General features: G+C 36.4%; 1 protein-coding gene and 1 long non-coding RNA gene across 2 annotated transcripts in view; one reads left to right on the top strand and one right to left on the bottom strand.

The window, feature by feature from the left end:
• The window catches only part of LOC146741308 (uncharacterized), a 109037-nt gene that overhangs the window by 61634 nt on the left and 33139 nt on the right, over positions 1 to 14264 (top strand). The gene's annotated exons all lie outside the window — the stretch shown is intronic.
• LOC100366964 (uncharacterized) overlaps positions 5858 to 14264 on the bottom strand; it is a 58654-nt gene continuing 50247 nt past the window's right edge. Inside the window, exon 8 of the mRNA XM_085499935.1 lies at positions 5858 to 8532. Within this exon, the coding sequence (XP_085356061.1) occupies positions 8513 to 8532 (20 nt within the window). The 3' untranslated portion in view covers positions 5858 to 8512. The remainder of the gene's footprint in view (positions 8533 to 14264) is intronic.

Genomic DNA, 14264 nt, shown 5'->3' with positions numbered 1-14264 from the left:
TCCATTGCACAAAAAAAGAAGAAGCAAATATTGTTACTGAAGCACAGAATTTGCATGAATTTTTCTCCCCGGCCATTCACGCAAACTGCAAACGAAGTCTTTTACCTCATCCATAGTTGTTGACACTTTGCAACCGCCTTGATGGATGTATTGTGACGTATTTTGACCCCGGACTGACCTTGCGTTCCGGCTACATGTACTGCCCTTTCATACCAGTTCAATTTCCTTTCATTATTACATCCAAATGTCATGATATTTGATATTTAAAACCAACCTTTATTTCACAGTCACTTTAGTTTTCACTTTTCTAAAATTATTTTACTGATCAAAAGACTTTTCACTCCCATCATGCAATCTCCCAACATATCTACAAATAACCTCGCTCTCAGGAGCTGAGAAATCAGAGTCACGCGCCAAGTAGCACTTGTTTTTTATTATCGGTTATATGTTCATTTCAGAAATGTACACGCTCTCTTTACACGTTCCTGTCTTATATTACTCATCTGATTACTCAGAACAATAACAAATGACGTAAACAATATAAGACAATTTATGATTGACGCGATCAGTATATAAACTAAATATATGTATTACCAATTGAAAAATTAGGATACCAAAATATACCCTCAGAGCAAATATTTTGCACACTGTGTTCTGATCAGTCTGTTGGTGATGAAATGCATGCTCTTTTTGACTGCAAACTGGATGAAATTGTAAAGGCACGTAGCTACTTTTGGAATACTCTATCATTGTACAATGATAATATTTTAAAATTACCAAAAGAAGATATGTTTGTGCATATTATGGGAATAAAAGATTCATTGCCAACAGTCTAGGAAAGTTTATCAACATAATTTTACCTTATAGTTGTTAGTGTTATCTGTTTTATTTTATTTTTATATCTGTGTTTCGTGTTATTGTATTTTTTGTGTATGATTATTGACCATGGTTAATGTATTTCCAAGTCTTTTACGTCAACCATAGTTGTTGACACTTTGCAACCGCCTTGATGGATGTATTGTGACGTATTTTGACCCCGGATTCTGACCTTGCGTTCCGGCTACATGTACTGCCCTTTCATACCAGTTCAATTTCCTTTCATTATTACATTCAAATGTCATGATATTTAATATTTAAAACCCACCTTTATTTCACAGTCACTTTAGTTTTTTCACTTTTCTAAAATTATTTTACTGATCAAAAGACTTTTCACTCCCATCATGCAATCTCCCATAGTACTTCCGCAGACACAGCGGCGATCGCCAACATATCTACAAATAACCTCGCTCTCAGGAGCTGAGGAGTCAAAAGACTTTCCACTCCCATCATGCAATCCCCCATAGTACTTCCGGAAACACAGAGGCGATCGCCAGCATATCTACAAATAACCTCGCTCTCAGGAGCTGAGGAATAACTTTATAGCCGAAGACTGAATTTGCTCATTCAAATTAACCCCTTTACGGCCATGGTCGAGCTAATTTATGCACGAATTCACATTGTGACGTCATCATTTATGCTAATCTATGCACGGTTCCCATTGTGACGTCATCCCACCCCATATGACGTCATCGCCTCCGAACTATGAACAGCGCCCTCATGGTCATACCTATAGTGCGACTTAAACTACTACTCTGCTCTACTGATTCAGTTGGCTAAGGCATGTGATCGTGATTGTTCGGTCTTTCCTGTCCACCATAAACATTGGGGAGTATCACGAGGGAAGTAAGTTTTACACTACTGTGACCATGGCCTTTGCTAACAATTCTCTCGCCTCCTGTAGTATCATGCCCACTCTTGCCAAGTCCCTCGACAGAACCATTGACACCAGTGATTTAATCAATGGGGCTTTCTGACAAACTTGACAAACAAGTCAATCGTAATGGTTAATAAGTTTGCTAAGAAAGCCAGGAGATGTAGTAGCACCACAAGTGAAGGGCAGGAAGCCACCTAAATTGGTGATTCCACACCCCGAAAATAGTTCAAAAATATTGGGATGTCATTTTGTCACCCTGAATAGGGCTCTGGTTTCAACCACGTCCACCTCCACTGCTTTGTCCACAACCATGGCTTCTACAACTATTACCGCCACCCTAATGACCAGACTATCGTTGGTGAGTGCCCTGACCTTGTGCACGAGATGACTGCTGCTCATATCTTCATATCTAGCTGCCTTCAGTTTACCACGCTCTATATCATTGTCCATCCTTTAAAAGTGGAAGGAAAAGACTTTTTGAAGTCTTTTGAAGTCTAATTTCCAGATGACATTTTTCTTGAGGTAATGAAAAATGCAAAAGCCCTTTCACTATACCTTAAAGATACTATCTATAAATCCCCTGATTAAAAGTTGAGAGAATATAGTGAAGTTCTTATTTTGATATTTCTTTATTTTGTTTTTATTACATTTGTTTATTTATGTCTTTTTGTTCTTTTTACCTTACTAAATCATCTGATGATTTAGTTGTGTAATAAAGTTATTATTATTATTATAATGGCGCTTCTGTTCTTGGTATCTCTGATTCTGACAAACGTTACAGGTGACTGCTGACAAAAAGTGGACCTGAGGATTCGCAAATTGTTGTATTGACTTATCAAGCGCGGCCTTTGAATCAAAATCCAAAAATGCACAATAGACGGCGCCTGAGAGTAGAAATGTGTACTATCGTCCAATTTCCTGACTTGGGCATCCAACAATGTATGTAACGCCGTGCTGCCTCCTAATGTCAAACAACCTTCCTTTCCGAAAAAAAGCCCCTCTCGTCCTCCAACGGTACTGATTCATATGTTTTGGGTGTAATCTTGACATGTAGCTTGTCGCCAAATATACTGTAGCAATGCATTTCCCACTGATCTAATTACGCAATACCTTTATTCGGGATATGTGGTGGGAAGCCGAATTGATGATATGATCACAGGGAGTTGGACAAACTTATGTATTTTAATAAATTATTAAATAATAAATTGTTATATAACTTTTATTTTACCCCCCCCCCTTCCTGGTATCGATTTCAGGTAATCACTGATCCTTGTATCTACCACTCTTTCCTTTATCACAACTTTGTTATGCGCTAATGTCATATGCAAATTTTAACGCGCGATGTAGACACGCCCTATTATAGTAAAATATCCCAAGGGTTGAAACGCGGCTGGGGTCGGAAAAAAATATTACAACATACGAGCGGAGTTAAGAGCCTATACCCCACAAATATGACTCCCTTCAATACATCAAAATATAATTATGTGTACCTCAATCAATCAAAGTACAGTATGAGTGTAGTCTAGTGCGCAGAATATGAACTTAAAGGATGGCGATCGTCGTGCCGCGTCCTGTTCGATATGGGACTCATAGCGACGTACACAACGCGTGTAAAATACATTGTTTGTTTGCATGAAATTCGAACACGCGCTGCGCGACGACCACCGCCCTTTAAATAAGATTAATACGAATTTACTTCAGAGCAGTATATGAAGTAGATTGTTAACATTATTTGTAGGTAAAAAGAAATATCAACTACTGATTAATAAATAATGGAAAATATAAATTAATATCCCCGATATTCAAAATTGTTGACAGTTAAACTGTATACTGACGTTTTCCTTGATGGAAGAATGTATTTACATATATACACATTCGTGACGTAGCTTATTTTTTCCAGTTAATGTATTTCGTGATATATTCGCAATGCATTATGCAAGTAGTTGTAAGTATTTGGAGATAACATATCTTTCAAGTATATTTGATGTCTGAGAGTTCCGCTCACTTGTGTGTGAATTGTGAATTAATTCTGACAGAGGTCCGACCAATGCACCTACAAAGCAATTGAGCGGCTAGTATTCAAGAATGGTTGACGGACAATCGCCTATACGAACAGCACAGCCCTGGCCACTTCGGTGACAACGGGGTTGAAAAAACCAACCTATTATTTCTATTGGGAGAACAAAGACATAAAAAAATACGTGCTACAAAGTTCAAAAATACTTGTAATGTAAATATGGATTTGGGTACATGTGGTTTAACCAGGCTGCTGGGAAATTCATTCGGAACGTGTAAACGATAAAGGCAAGGGTGACTTAATAAATAGTAATACAACTGAGTATCACAGGCAGTACAATTTATTTAGCATTGCTCGTAGAACAGCTGGGATATGTATCTGGTAGAAAATCGCATTTACCAGTTATGACTCCAGGGAATAGAAGATGATTTTATAATCAAATGCAATGCTTGGAACAAATATAGAAACACATATACTTGCAATCAGGCAAGAACCGCGAATTTATGAATTTTTATACGTCTATTGAGTTCAACGTATCCCGTCTCTTCGCCTCGAACAAACACCATTGCTCTAAAATCAAAGTTCTAATAAAGATAACTGTCTAACAGGCTCCACACATGCACCAACATTATTAGTATTTATTGTTATTATTGCTATCATTTATTTTCCTTGCTTTTTTGATAATAATTATGTAAAAACTTTAATTGTATATACAAATGAAATAAAATGTATTAATTAACTAAAAGCAAAGTTGGTTTCGTGGTTCATACACGTACATACGTAATCCGAGGATTGAAGAACCGTTTCATGACATTACAAACAAGTTTGATTTATATTTTTTTAGTCAATCTTCAACTACTCATTGGCTACACTTCACGGTTGAAATAATAAAAAGCAGGGGCACAATATATCGTATTTCACAATTAAACATCTTTGTCCCGGTAGGAAAACAATCGTGATAATATTGTGTCCTGTAAGAAATTGCAAATCTACTTTTAAAGGACAACATCAAAAGTTCCATGTAGGATAAAAAACTTAATTCCTTTAGTTCCCCCCCCCTACTGAAACTTAATTGATAGATATTGATCATGGCGTCAGACTAAATTCACCATTAAATACAAATTGATAATCGGAAGGTAGTATGGCATAGCAGTTCATTTGACGCACATGTTTATACTCGTCTTGGATTTTTTTTTCATTTTCTGTTATTTTTGCCTATGATTGGATAGAAAAAAAAAACGAACTACAAATACTCCAAGATTGTTTTGACTTCATTAAGAAATAAAATCGTTTTTGTAAGATGGAAACGTTTTGAGGTCACACCCCCACCCCCGAACTAAAGCAAATAAGTTTTTTATCCGAAATCAAACTTTTGACGTCGTCCCTTTAAAGGTCACACTTTCTGGTGACGTTTAAATGTGAACGTTGTCCTTCCAATGAGGGCGCCTTTAGGCTTACAAGACGGAGAGTGGTAAATGGTCAAGTCTGTTAGGTGTACTCGTCCGTAAATAAAATGTGACGGATTTGATATATTTAACTGATGAACTATTACAAAAGCCAATCACGTGTTGCTAGTTACAATAAGTACATGTACTAGTAGTTATCGATTCATCCTATTTTACAGTCTCGTGGTTCATCCTTTCTGAAGCAAATTAAAATTCTCGCATTTAAATCGGAAGCGATTTAACACACAAGAACGGCCCTAAACAGTGTCACTACATTTTTAATACTACCATCACAGCAGGTCGTTTTAGAAATGAATTGTCACAGATATAAACGAAAGGACCACAATGAAGGTAAATGTTAACATTGGTGGCGTATTTTAAGTTATAATTTCATTCGACCAGACCCAGCAGGAAAGTAATTTGCTCAACGGGTTTCTCAGTAAGAAAATATTGTTTGCTTTGCATAGTGCATAACAAAACTAGTTTTTACTGCTTTCTACAATACTTTATGCTAAATGGGATCAGACCTTTGAATTGTGTTTTATTCTATACTCCAGAATAAATTTCAATTAGACAGTACACAACAGACAATGAGCAATATTAGAGAATCACACCACAAAAAGCATGCAGAGCACCAACAAATTTAATTATTTACTTTTATTTCTATAAAATATTTAAAGTACAGTTCAGTATCCACTCCTTACAATAATTTCATCTAATTGCTACTGGAATAATTATTCATGATGTAAAATTGTTAAATTATCATTCAAAAGATGTATGAATACTAATCAGTTCCAGGTTTATGGCATCCTAGAGTACATGATAGAAAAGCTAGTGGGAATAAAGTAATTGTTACCTCTTCAAGTTTGATCCCAAGAATTCAATCTATTAAATAAGATCAAACAAAATGTTGACTTGTTTAATGTGTTACATAACTATTGATTACTTTTGAGAAAAACTTCCTTAGCTTTATTTCCATAGGAGTTCATATTAAAGCATGAGAAATAAATAGTATCTCACATATTAGAACACAAAAATCGCCATTTTCTTTAGTGTTTGAATATTTCTTGTGCAAAAAGCAGTTCAGTGACCATACTTTTCTAAGTTGTAATGGTAGCCATGTACCTTAAGGTTTATGTGGACAACATTTCATGAAGTCAATTACCGGGGTAATATTAATTGCTACAAAATTTGGGCATTTTCGCCAGACTCACAAAATTCGTCTTGCATGAAATGAAAGCAAATACGGTATTATCCATTGTACAATATTTCCAGTCTCATTTTTTGTAGTATTTGTGTTTCAGTGAAGTTAGTGCAATGATAAATATATACAATGTTTCTATAACCATAGATGGGAAAACTATAAATAAGGTTGTTTACTAAAAATGAAAATATATGTTCTTTAAAGCATCACTTTGCTAAAAGTCAAAGTCAATATTACACATAAATATTATAATTTACAAAATAAAAAAAATAAACTCTATAATTATTATAAATAATTAAATAAATTAGATATTAGTTTGCGGTGAAGGTCATTGAAAGCAAAAAGTATATTCAGTAAATTTACAGTAAAATGTGTAATGTTCAACTTGACAAGAAAGCAGTCTACATAATTACTGCGAAATAATTTTTGCTGAAAAGGATTTTAGGCATTTTGTATGGAATTTATTTTCACTGAGTTTTGACAAGTTGAATGCAAGATATAGAAAAAAAGGTATAATCACTGGATTTTATTTTCACTAAATCATCCCTTCAGCAAAAGTAGCAAAAATAAATTCTAAGAGAAATTAAAGTGTTTAATAGTACAGTATTCTTGATAATTACAACTAATGCCGCATTTGGGACAAAAATGGCCATCAGTCGGCCAACACAATGAAAAACAAATCAACATACATTATTATACCATTATGAATTGGCTTTGTACTAACATTAAATACAGCTGGTCCTGGCAAGTGAAATAATGTCAGACACACCCAAAACAGAGTTTGATTGCTTAAATTTGGGGATAGATTAAGAAATTAAAACTTATTTGTACGATTTGCAGCAGTTACTGTAGTTAATGCAATATTTTACTAAATGAAAATCCAATCATGTTTGAATTATGTAGAATCAGAAAACCAATCAGAACCTGTGTTACATGCGATGTTTCGAAAGCTGAGTTCTAATTGGTTGACTAAACCTATCAGCAAAGAACTGCCTGTATATTCAAATAAAATAAATAGAAATATGACGCCTTATGAATTAATCACACTAAAATTACTAGTAGTGATTTAATTTTCATGCATCAAAAAAGGTAATAAAAATCAATTTCAATAAAATTAAGGATATTTAAATTTTAATATTTACAAAGACTACTGTAAGTTGTTAAATATTTTAAAGTCAAGACGTAATTTGATGCATTATTATGTAAAAATCCAGATATGTAATATTAATATATGGTTAAAACCAGCGAAAATAAATGACAAAATTATTGAATACAACTTAGATATTACACATATCAACAGCAAAAATCTACTGTTGATACATCTAGAAAATCAATACTAGATCTGCATAACTGATTGTAATTGCACATGTACATGGAAAATGGAAGATGGTTTCTATAGTTATGAATGGGTGAACATGCATACAGGGCAAGGTTAAATGATAAAATCAACATTCACAAATTGAGACAAAATTGATATTTTCCTATTGCCACGAATTGATAAAATTAAAGTCAGAGAGAGAGTACACTTAAAACAATAAAGGGAAAGTCCAAAAAGTCAGCATGGAATAAAGAAAATCAAATTTCTAACTTCTGGAATAATCAGAACATGTAACAATGAGCCTATGTAATAGGGGTATCTGTATTTGCTTAGTTGCTCAACAAGACAAAATTAATATGAATGAGTAATAATTCATTCTATGTCATGTATTCATTAGGATCGATATCATAATTTGAATACAATGCAAGAATCAAATGAATGAATTAATGAATGTACACACAGAATGTACGTGTAATTCGGAGAAAATATGTTTTTTACTGAAATTTTCCGATATCATGACAAATGTGTGAGACTCATGACAAGTAACATTAACCCAAATAGTGTTTTTCAATAAAATTTAATTCAACAAAAACAAGCCATGCATGGTACAGTCCCTGTTAGTTATCAAATTTAAAATATATAGTTTTGTTTATAGTAATATAGCTGGAATATAAACATGTCTGGAATATGATTATGATGATTGTTTAACATTTAAATTATTGACATCAGAGATATGGCTCTAGAAGCCCATTCATTAAAACAAAACGGCCACTAGTCAGGCATTCTGAATCCAATCTAAAAAATAAAATTAAAAAAAAAAAATTAAAAAAATAATGTGCATCAGGAATCTGTAATGTCTAATGTACCGGTATGTACCAAGTTTGAACAAAAACAAAATCCATCCAGAAATGCCAGATATTTGATGATTTTTTAGCACAAAAATGGCCACCATTCGACCATTTTTAATATAATCTGTATATCTATGACATGAATAATGTATAATGAATATTTCAAATTTGAACATAATCAGTCAAAGCATGTCAGAGATATGGCACTAGAACCACATTTATTAAAACAAAATGGCAGCCAGTCGGCCATTTTGAATCAAGGTCCTATAATGTCCAACGTATATACTATGTTTGAACAAAATGCATCTGTAAACAGCCGAGAAATGCTTGATTTTGATGATTTTTACGACAAAAATGCCCGCCATTCGGCTAACTTCAATCACATCGTGAAACAAATTGATGTGCATATGTATAATATCTTGTATGATGTATGTGTGAAGTTTGATTGTGATTTGTCCAGGCAGTTCTAAGATACAGGACCTGACGCACGCAAGGAACCACAGATGCACGGAGGTCAAAACATAAGACCCCATTTTCGGACTGCGTCCGAACAGGGACTAATAAAATATGGCAACTTATAAATTCAAAATGATCACCAAATATTGTAATATATTATTTCTGTCTTCTGGTGTCTTGACCAAAACCTGATGTATCTGGCACACAAGTCCAGTAGCCCAAACCAAATACTATTAATGGTAGATGACTTGTATTGCAATTTACATACAAGATTTCTATGAATTTTTGTAAGGCCTGAAAAAATATATTATTATTTTTATTTTGTCATGAGCATAATTTTGTGATTTTGTGTTTTTAATTCCAAAGTTTACTGCCAACTTAATTGAGTCTTCTTTTTATATTAGGCACATTTGTGAAATAATGATTGCTTTTCTTTATCATACCATTTATTGGTCTGCATCTGCCATTCTGAAGGCATTTTGCGATGATAATTTCTTCATAAGTACAAATAAATATTTTAGAAGATGTGCACATTTTATAGAAATCATCAAATCTCATTGTACCACACAATTCTCTACAGTAACATAATTGAATTGTAAGAATGTAAGTCAAATAATATGATATATTCAGCTTCATATGTGTTTATAGACACAGTGATTCGTAAAAATAATATGATATATTCAGCTTCATATGTGTTTATAGACAGTGATTCTCATAGTTGTTTAATCACTGAAATGGCGAGCACCATAAATCGTTAAACTGGCCATTTTCAAATTATTGTGTAGCGTTGTGATGTGCACAAAATCCCAATATGATGGTGTGATGTGATGTGCACATGGCAAAATCCCATTATGATGGTGCGATTTGATGCGTACATGGCAAAATCCCATTATGATGGTGCGATTTGATGCGCACATGGCAAAATCCCATTATGATGGTGCGATGTGATGCATACATGGCAAAATCCCATTATGATGGTGCGATGTGATGCATACATGGCAAAATCCCATTATGATGGTGTGATTTGATGCATACATGGCAAAATCCCATTATTATGGTGCTATTTGATGTGCACATGGCAAAATCCCATTATGATGGTGCGATGTGATGCATACATGGCAAAATCCCATTATGATGGTGCGATTTGATGCGTACATGGCAAAATCCCATTATGATGGTGGGATTTGATGCATACATGGCAAAATCCCATTATGATGGTGGGATTTGATGCATACATGGCAAAATCCCATTATGATGGTGCGATGTGATGCATACATGGCAAAATCCCATTATGATGGTACTATTTGATGCGTACATGGCAAAATCCCATTATGATGGTGCGATTTGATGCGTACATGGCAAAATCCCATTATGATGGTGCTATTTGATGTGCACATGGCAAAATCCCATTATGATGGTGCGATTTGATGCATACATGGCAAAATCCCATTATTATGGTGCTATTTGATGTGCACATGGCAAAATCCCATTATGATGGTGCGATGTGATGCATACATGGCAAAATCCCATTATGATGGTGCGATGTGATGCATACATGGCAAAATCCCATTATGATGGTGTGATTTGATGCATACATGGCAAAATCCCATTATTATGGTGCTATTTGATGTGCACATGGCAAAATCCCATTATGATGGTGCGATGTGATGCATACATGGCAAAATCCCATTATGATGGTGCGATTTGATGCGTACATGGCAAAATCCCATTATGATGGTGCTATTTGATGCGTACATGGCAAAATCCCATTATGATGGTACTATTTGATGCGTACATGGCAAAATCCCATTATGATGGTGCGATTTGATGCATACATGGCAAAATCCCATTATGATGGTGCTATTTGATGTGCACATGGCAAAATCCCATTATGATGGTGCGATGTGATGCATACATGGCAAAATCCCATTATGATGGTGTGATGTGATGCATACATGGCAAAATCCCATTATGATGGTGCTATTTGATGTGCACATGGCAAAATCCCATTATGATGGTGCGATGTGATGCATACATGGCAAAATCCCATTATGATGGTGCGATGTGATGCATACATGGCAAAATCCCATTATGATGGTGTGATTTGATGCATACATGGCAAAATCCCATTATTATGGTGCTATTTGATGTGCACATGGCAAAATCCCATTATGATGGTGCGATGTGATGCATACATGGCAAAATCCCATTATGATGGTGCGATTTGATGCGTACATGGCAAAATCCCATTATGATGGTGCTATTTGATGTGCACATGGCAAAATCCCATTATGATGGTGCGATTTGATGCATACATGGCAAAATCCCATTATGATGGTGCGATGTGATGCATACATGGCAAAATCCCATTATGATGGTACTATTTGATGCGTACATGGCAAAATCCCATTATGATGGTGCGATTTGATGCGTACATGGCAAAATCCCATTATGATGGTGCTATTTGATGCGCACATGGAGAAATCCCATTATGGTGGTGCGATGTGATGCGCACATGGAGAAACCCGATGATGGTGCGATGTGATGCATACATGGCAAAATCCCATAATGATGGTGCGATGTGATGCGTACATGACAAAATCCCATTATGATGGTGCGATTTGATGCGTACATGGCAAAATCCCATTATGATGGTGCGATGTGATGCGTACATGACAAAATCCCATTATGATGGTGCGATTTGATGCATACATGGCAAAATCCCATTATGATGGTGCGATTTGATGCGCACATGGCAAAATCCCATTATGATGGTGCTATTTGATGCGCACATGAAGAAATCCCATTATGATGGTGCGATGTGATGCACACATGGAGAAACCCGATTATGATGGTGCGATGTGATGCATACATGGCAAAATCCCATAATGATGGTGCGATGTGATGCGTACTTGGCAAAATCCCATTATGATGGTGCTATTTGATGCGTACATGGCAAAATCCCATTATGATGGTGCGATTTGATGCGCACATGGAGAAACCCGATTATCATGGTGCGATGTGATGCATACATGGCAAAATCCCATTATGATGGTGCGATGTGATGCGTACATGGCAAAATCCCATTATGATGGTGCTATTTGATGCGTACATGGCAAAATCCCATTATGATGGTGCGATTTGATGCGCACATGGAGAAACCCGATTATCATGGTGCGATGTGATGCATACATGGCAAAATCCCATTATGATGGTGCGATGTGATGCGTACATGGCAAAATCCCATTATGATGGTGCTATTTGATGCGTACATGGCAAAATCCCATTATGATGGTGTGATTTGATGCGCACATAGAGAAATCCCATTATGATGGTGCTATTTGATGCGCACATGGAGAAACCCGATTATCATGGTGCGATGTGATGCATACATGGCAAAATCCCATTATGATTGTGCGATGTGATGCATACATGGCAAAATCCCATTATGATGGTGCGATTTGATGCGCACATGGCAAAATCCCATTATGATGGTGGGATTTGATGCGCACATGGAGAAATCCCATTATGATGCTGCAATTGGATGCGCACATGGCAAAATCCCATTATGATGGTGTGATGTGATGCATACACGGCAAAATCCCAATATGATGGTGTGATGTGATGTGCACATGGCAAAATCCCATTATGATGGTGCGATGTGATGCATACATGGCAAAATCCCATTATGATGGTGTGATTTGATATGCACATGGCAAAATCCCATTATGATGGTGCGATGTGATGCGCACATGGAGAAATCCCATTATGATGGTGGGATTTGATGCGCACATGGAGAAATCCCATTATAATGGTGGGATTTGATGCACACATGGAGAAATCCCATTATGATGGTGGGATTTGATGTGCAATCCCATTATGATGGTGCAATTTGATGCGCACATGGAGAAATCCCATTATGATGGTACTATTTGATGCGCACATGGAGAAATCCCATTATAATGGTGCGATTTGATGCGCACATGGCAAAATCCCATTATGATGGTGGGATTTGATGTGCAATCCCATCCTGATGGTGCAATTTGATGCGCACATGAAGAAATCCCATTATGATGCTGCAATTGCATGCGCACATGGCAAAATCCCATTATGATGGTGCGATGTGATGCATACACGGCAAAATCCCAATATGATGGTGTGATGTGATGTGCACATGGCAAAATCCCATTATGATGGTGTGATGTGATGTGCACATGGAGAAATCCCATTATAATGGGGCGATTTGATGCGCACATGGAGAAATCCCATTATGATGGTGGGATTTGATGCGTACATGGCAAAATCCCAATATGATGGTGTGATGTGATGTGCACATGGCAAAATCCCATTATGATGGTGTGATGTGATGTGCACATGGAGAAATCCCATTATAATGGTGCGATTTGATGCGCACATGGAGAAATCCCATTATGATGGTGGGATTTGATGCGTACATGGCAAAATCCCATTATGATGGTGTGATGTGATGTGCACATGGCAAAATCCCATTATGATGGTGTGATGTGATGCATACATGGCAAAATCCCATTATGATGGTGTGATGTGATGTGCACATGGCAAAATCCCATTATGATGGTGTGATGTGATGTGCACATGGAGAAATCCCATTATAATGGTGCGATTTGATGCGCACATGGAGAAATCCCATTATGATGGTGGGATTTGATGCGTACATGGCAAAATTCCATTATGATGGTGTGATGTGATGTGCACATGGCAAAATCCCATTATGATGGTGCGATGTGATGCATACATGGCAAAATCCCATTATGATGGTGCGATTTGATGTGCACATGGCAAAATCCCATTATGATGGTGCGATGTGATGCGCACATGGAGAAATCCCATTATAATGGTGCGATTTGATGCGCACATGGAGAAATCCCATTATGATGGTGGGATTTGATGCGCACATGGAGAAATCCCATTATGATGGTGGGATTTGATGCGCACATGGAGAAATCCCATTATGATGCTGCAATTGGATGCGCACATGGAGAAATCCCATTATAATGGTGGGATTTGATGCGCACATGGAGAAATCCCATTATGATGGTGGGATTTGATGCGTACATGGAGAAATCCCATTATAATGGTGCGATTTGATGCGCACATGGAGAAATCCCATTATGATGGTGGGATTTGATGCGCACATGGAGAAATCCCATTATGATGGTACTATTTGATGCGTACATGGAGAAA

This window comes from Saccoglossus kowalevskii, chromosome 6, assembly GCF_978046115.1.
Source record: "Saccoglossus kowalevskii chromosome 6, keSacKowa6.1, whole genome shotgun sequence".
NCBI classification, from domain to species: Eukaryota; Metazoa; Hemichordata; class Enteropneusta; family Harrimaniidae; genus Saccoglossus; species Saccoglossus kowalevskii.
The sequence above is the reverse complement of the archived record's forward strand: the minus strand, read 5'-3'. Positions and strand labels throughout refer to the sequence as shown.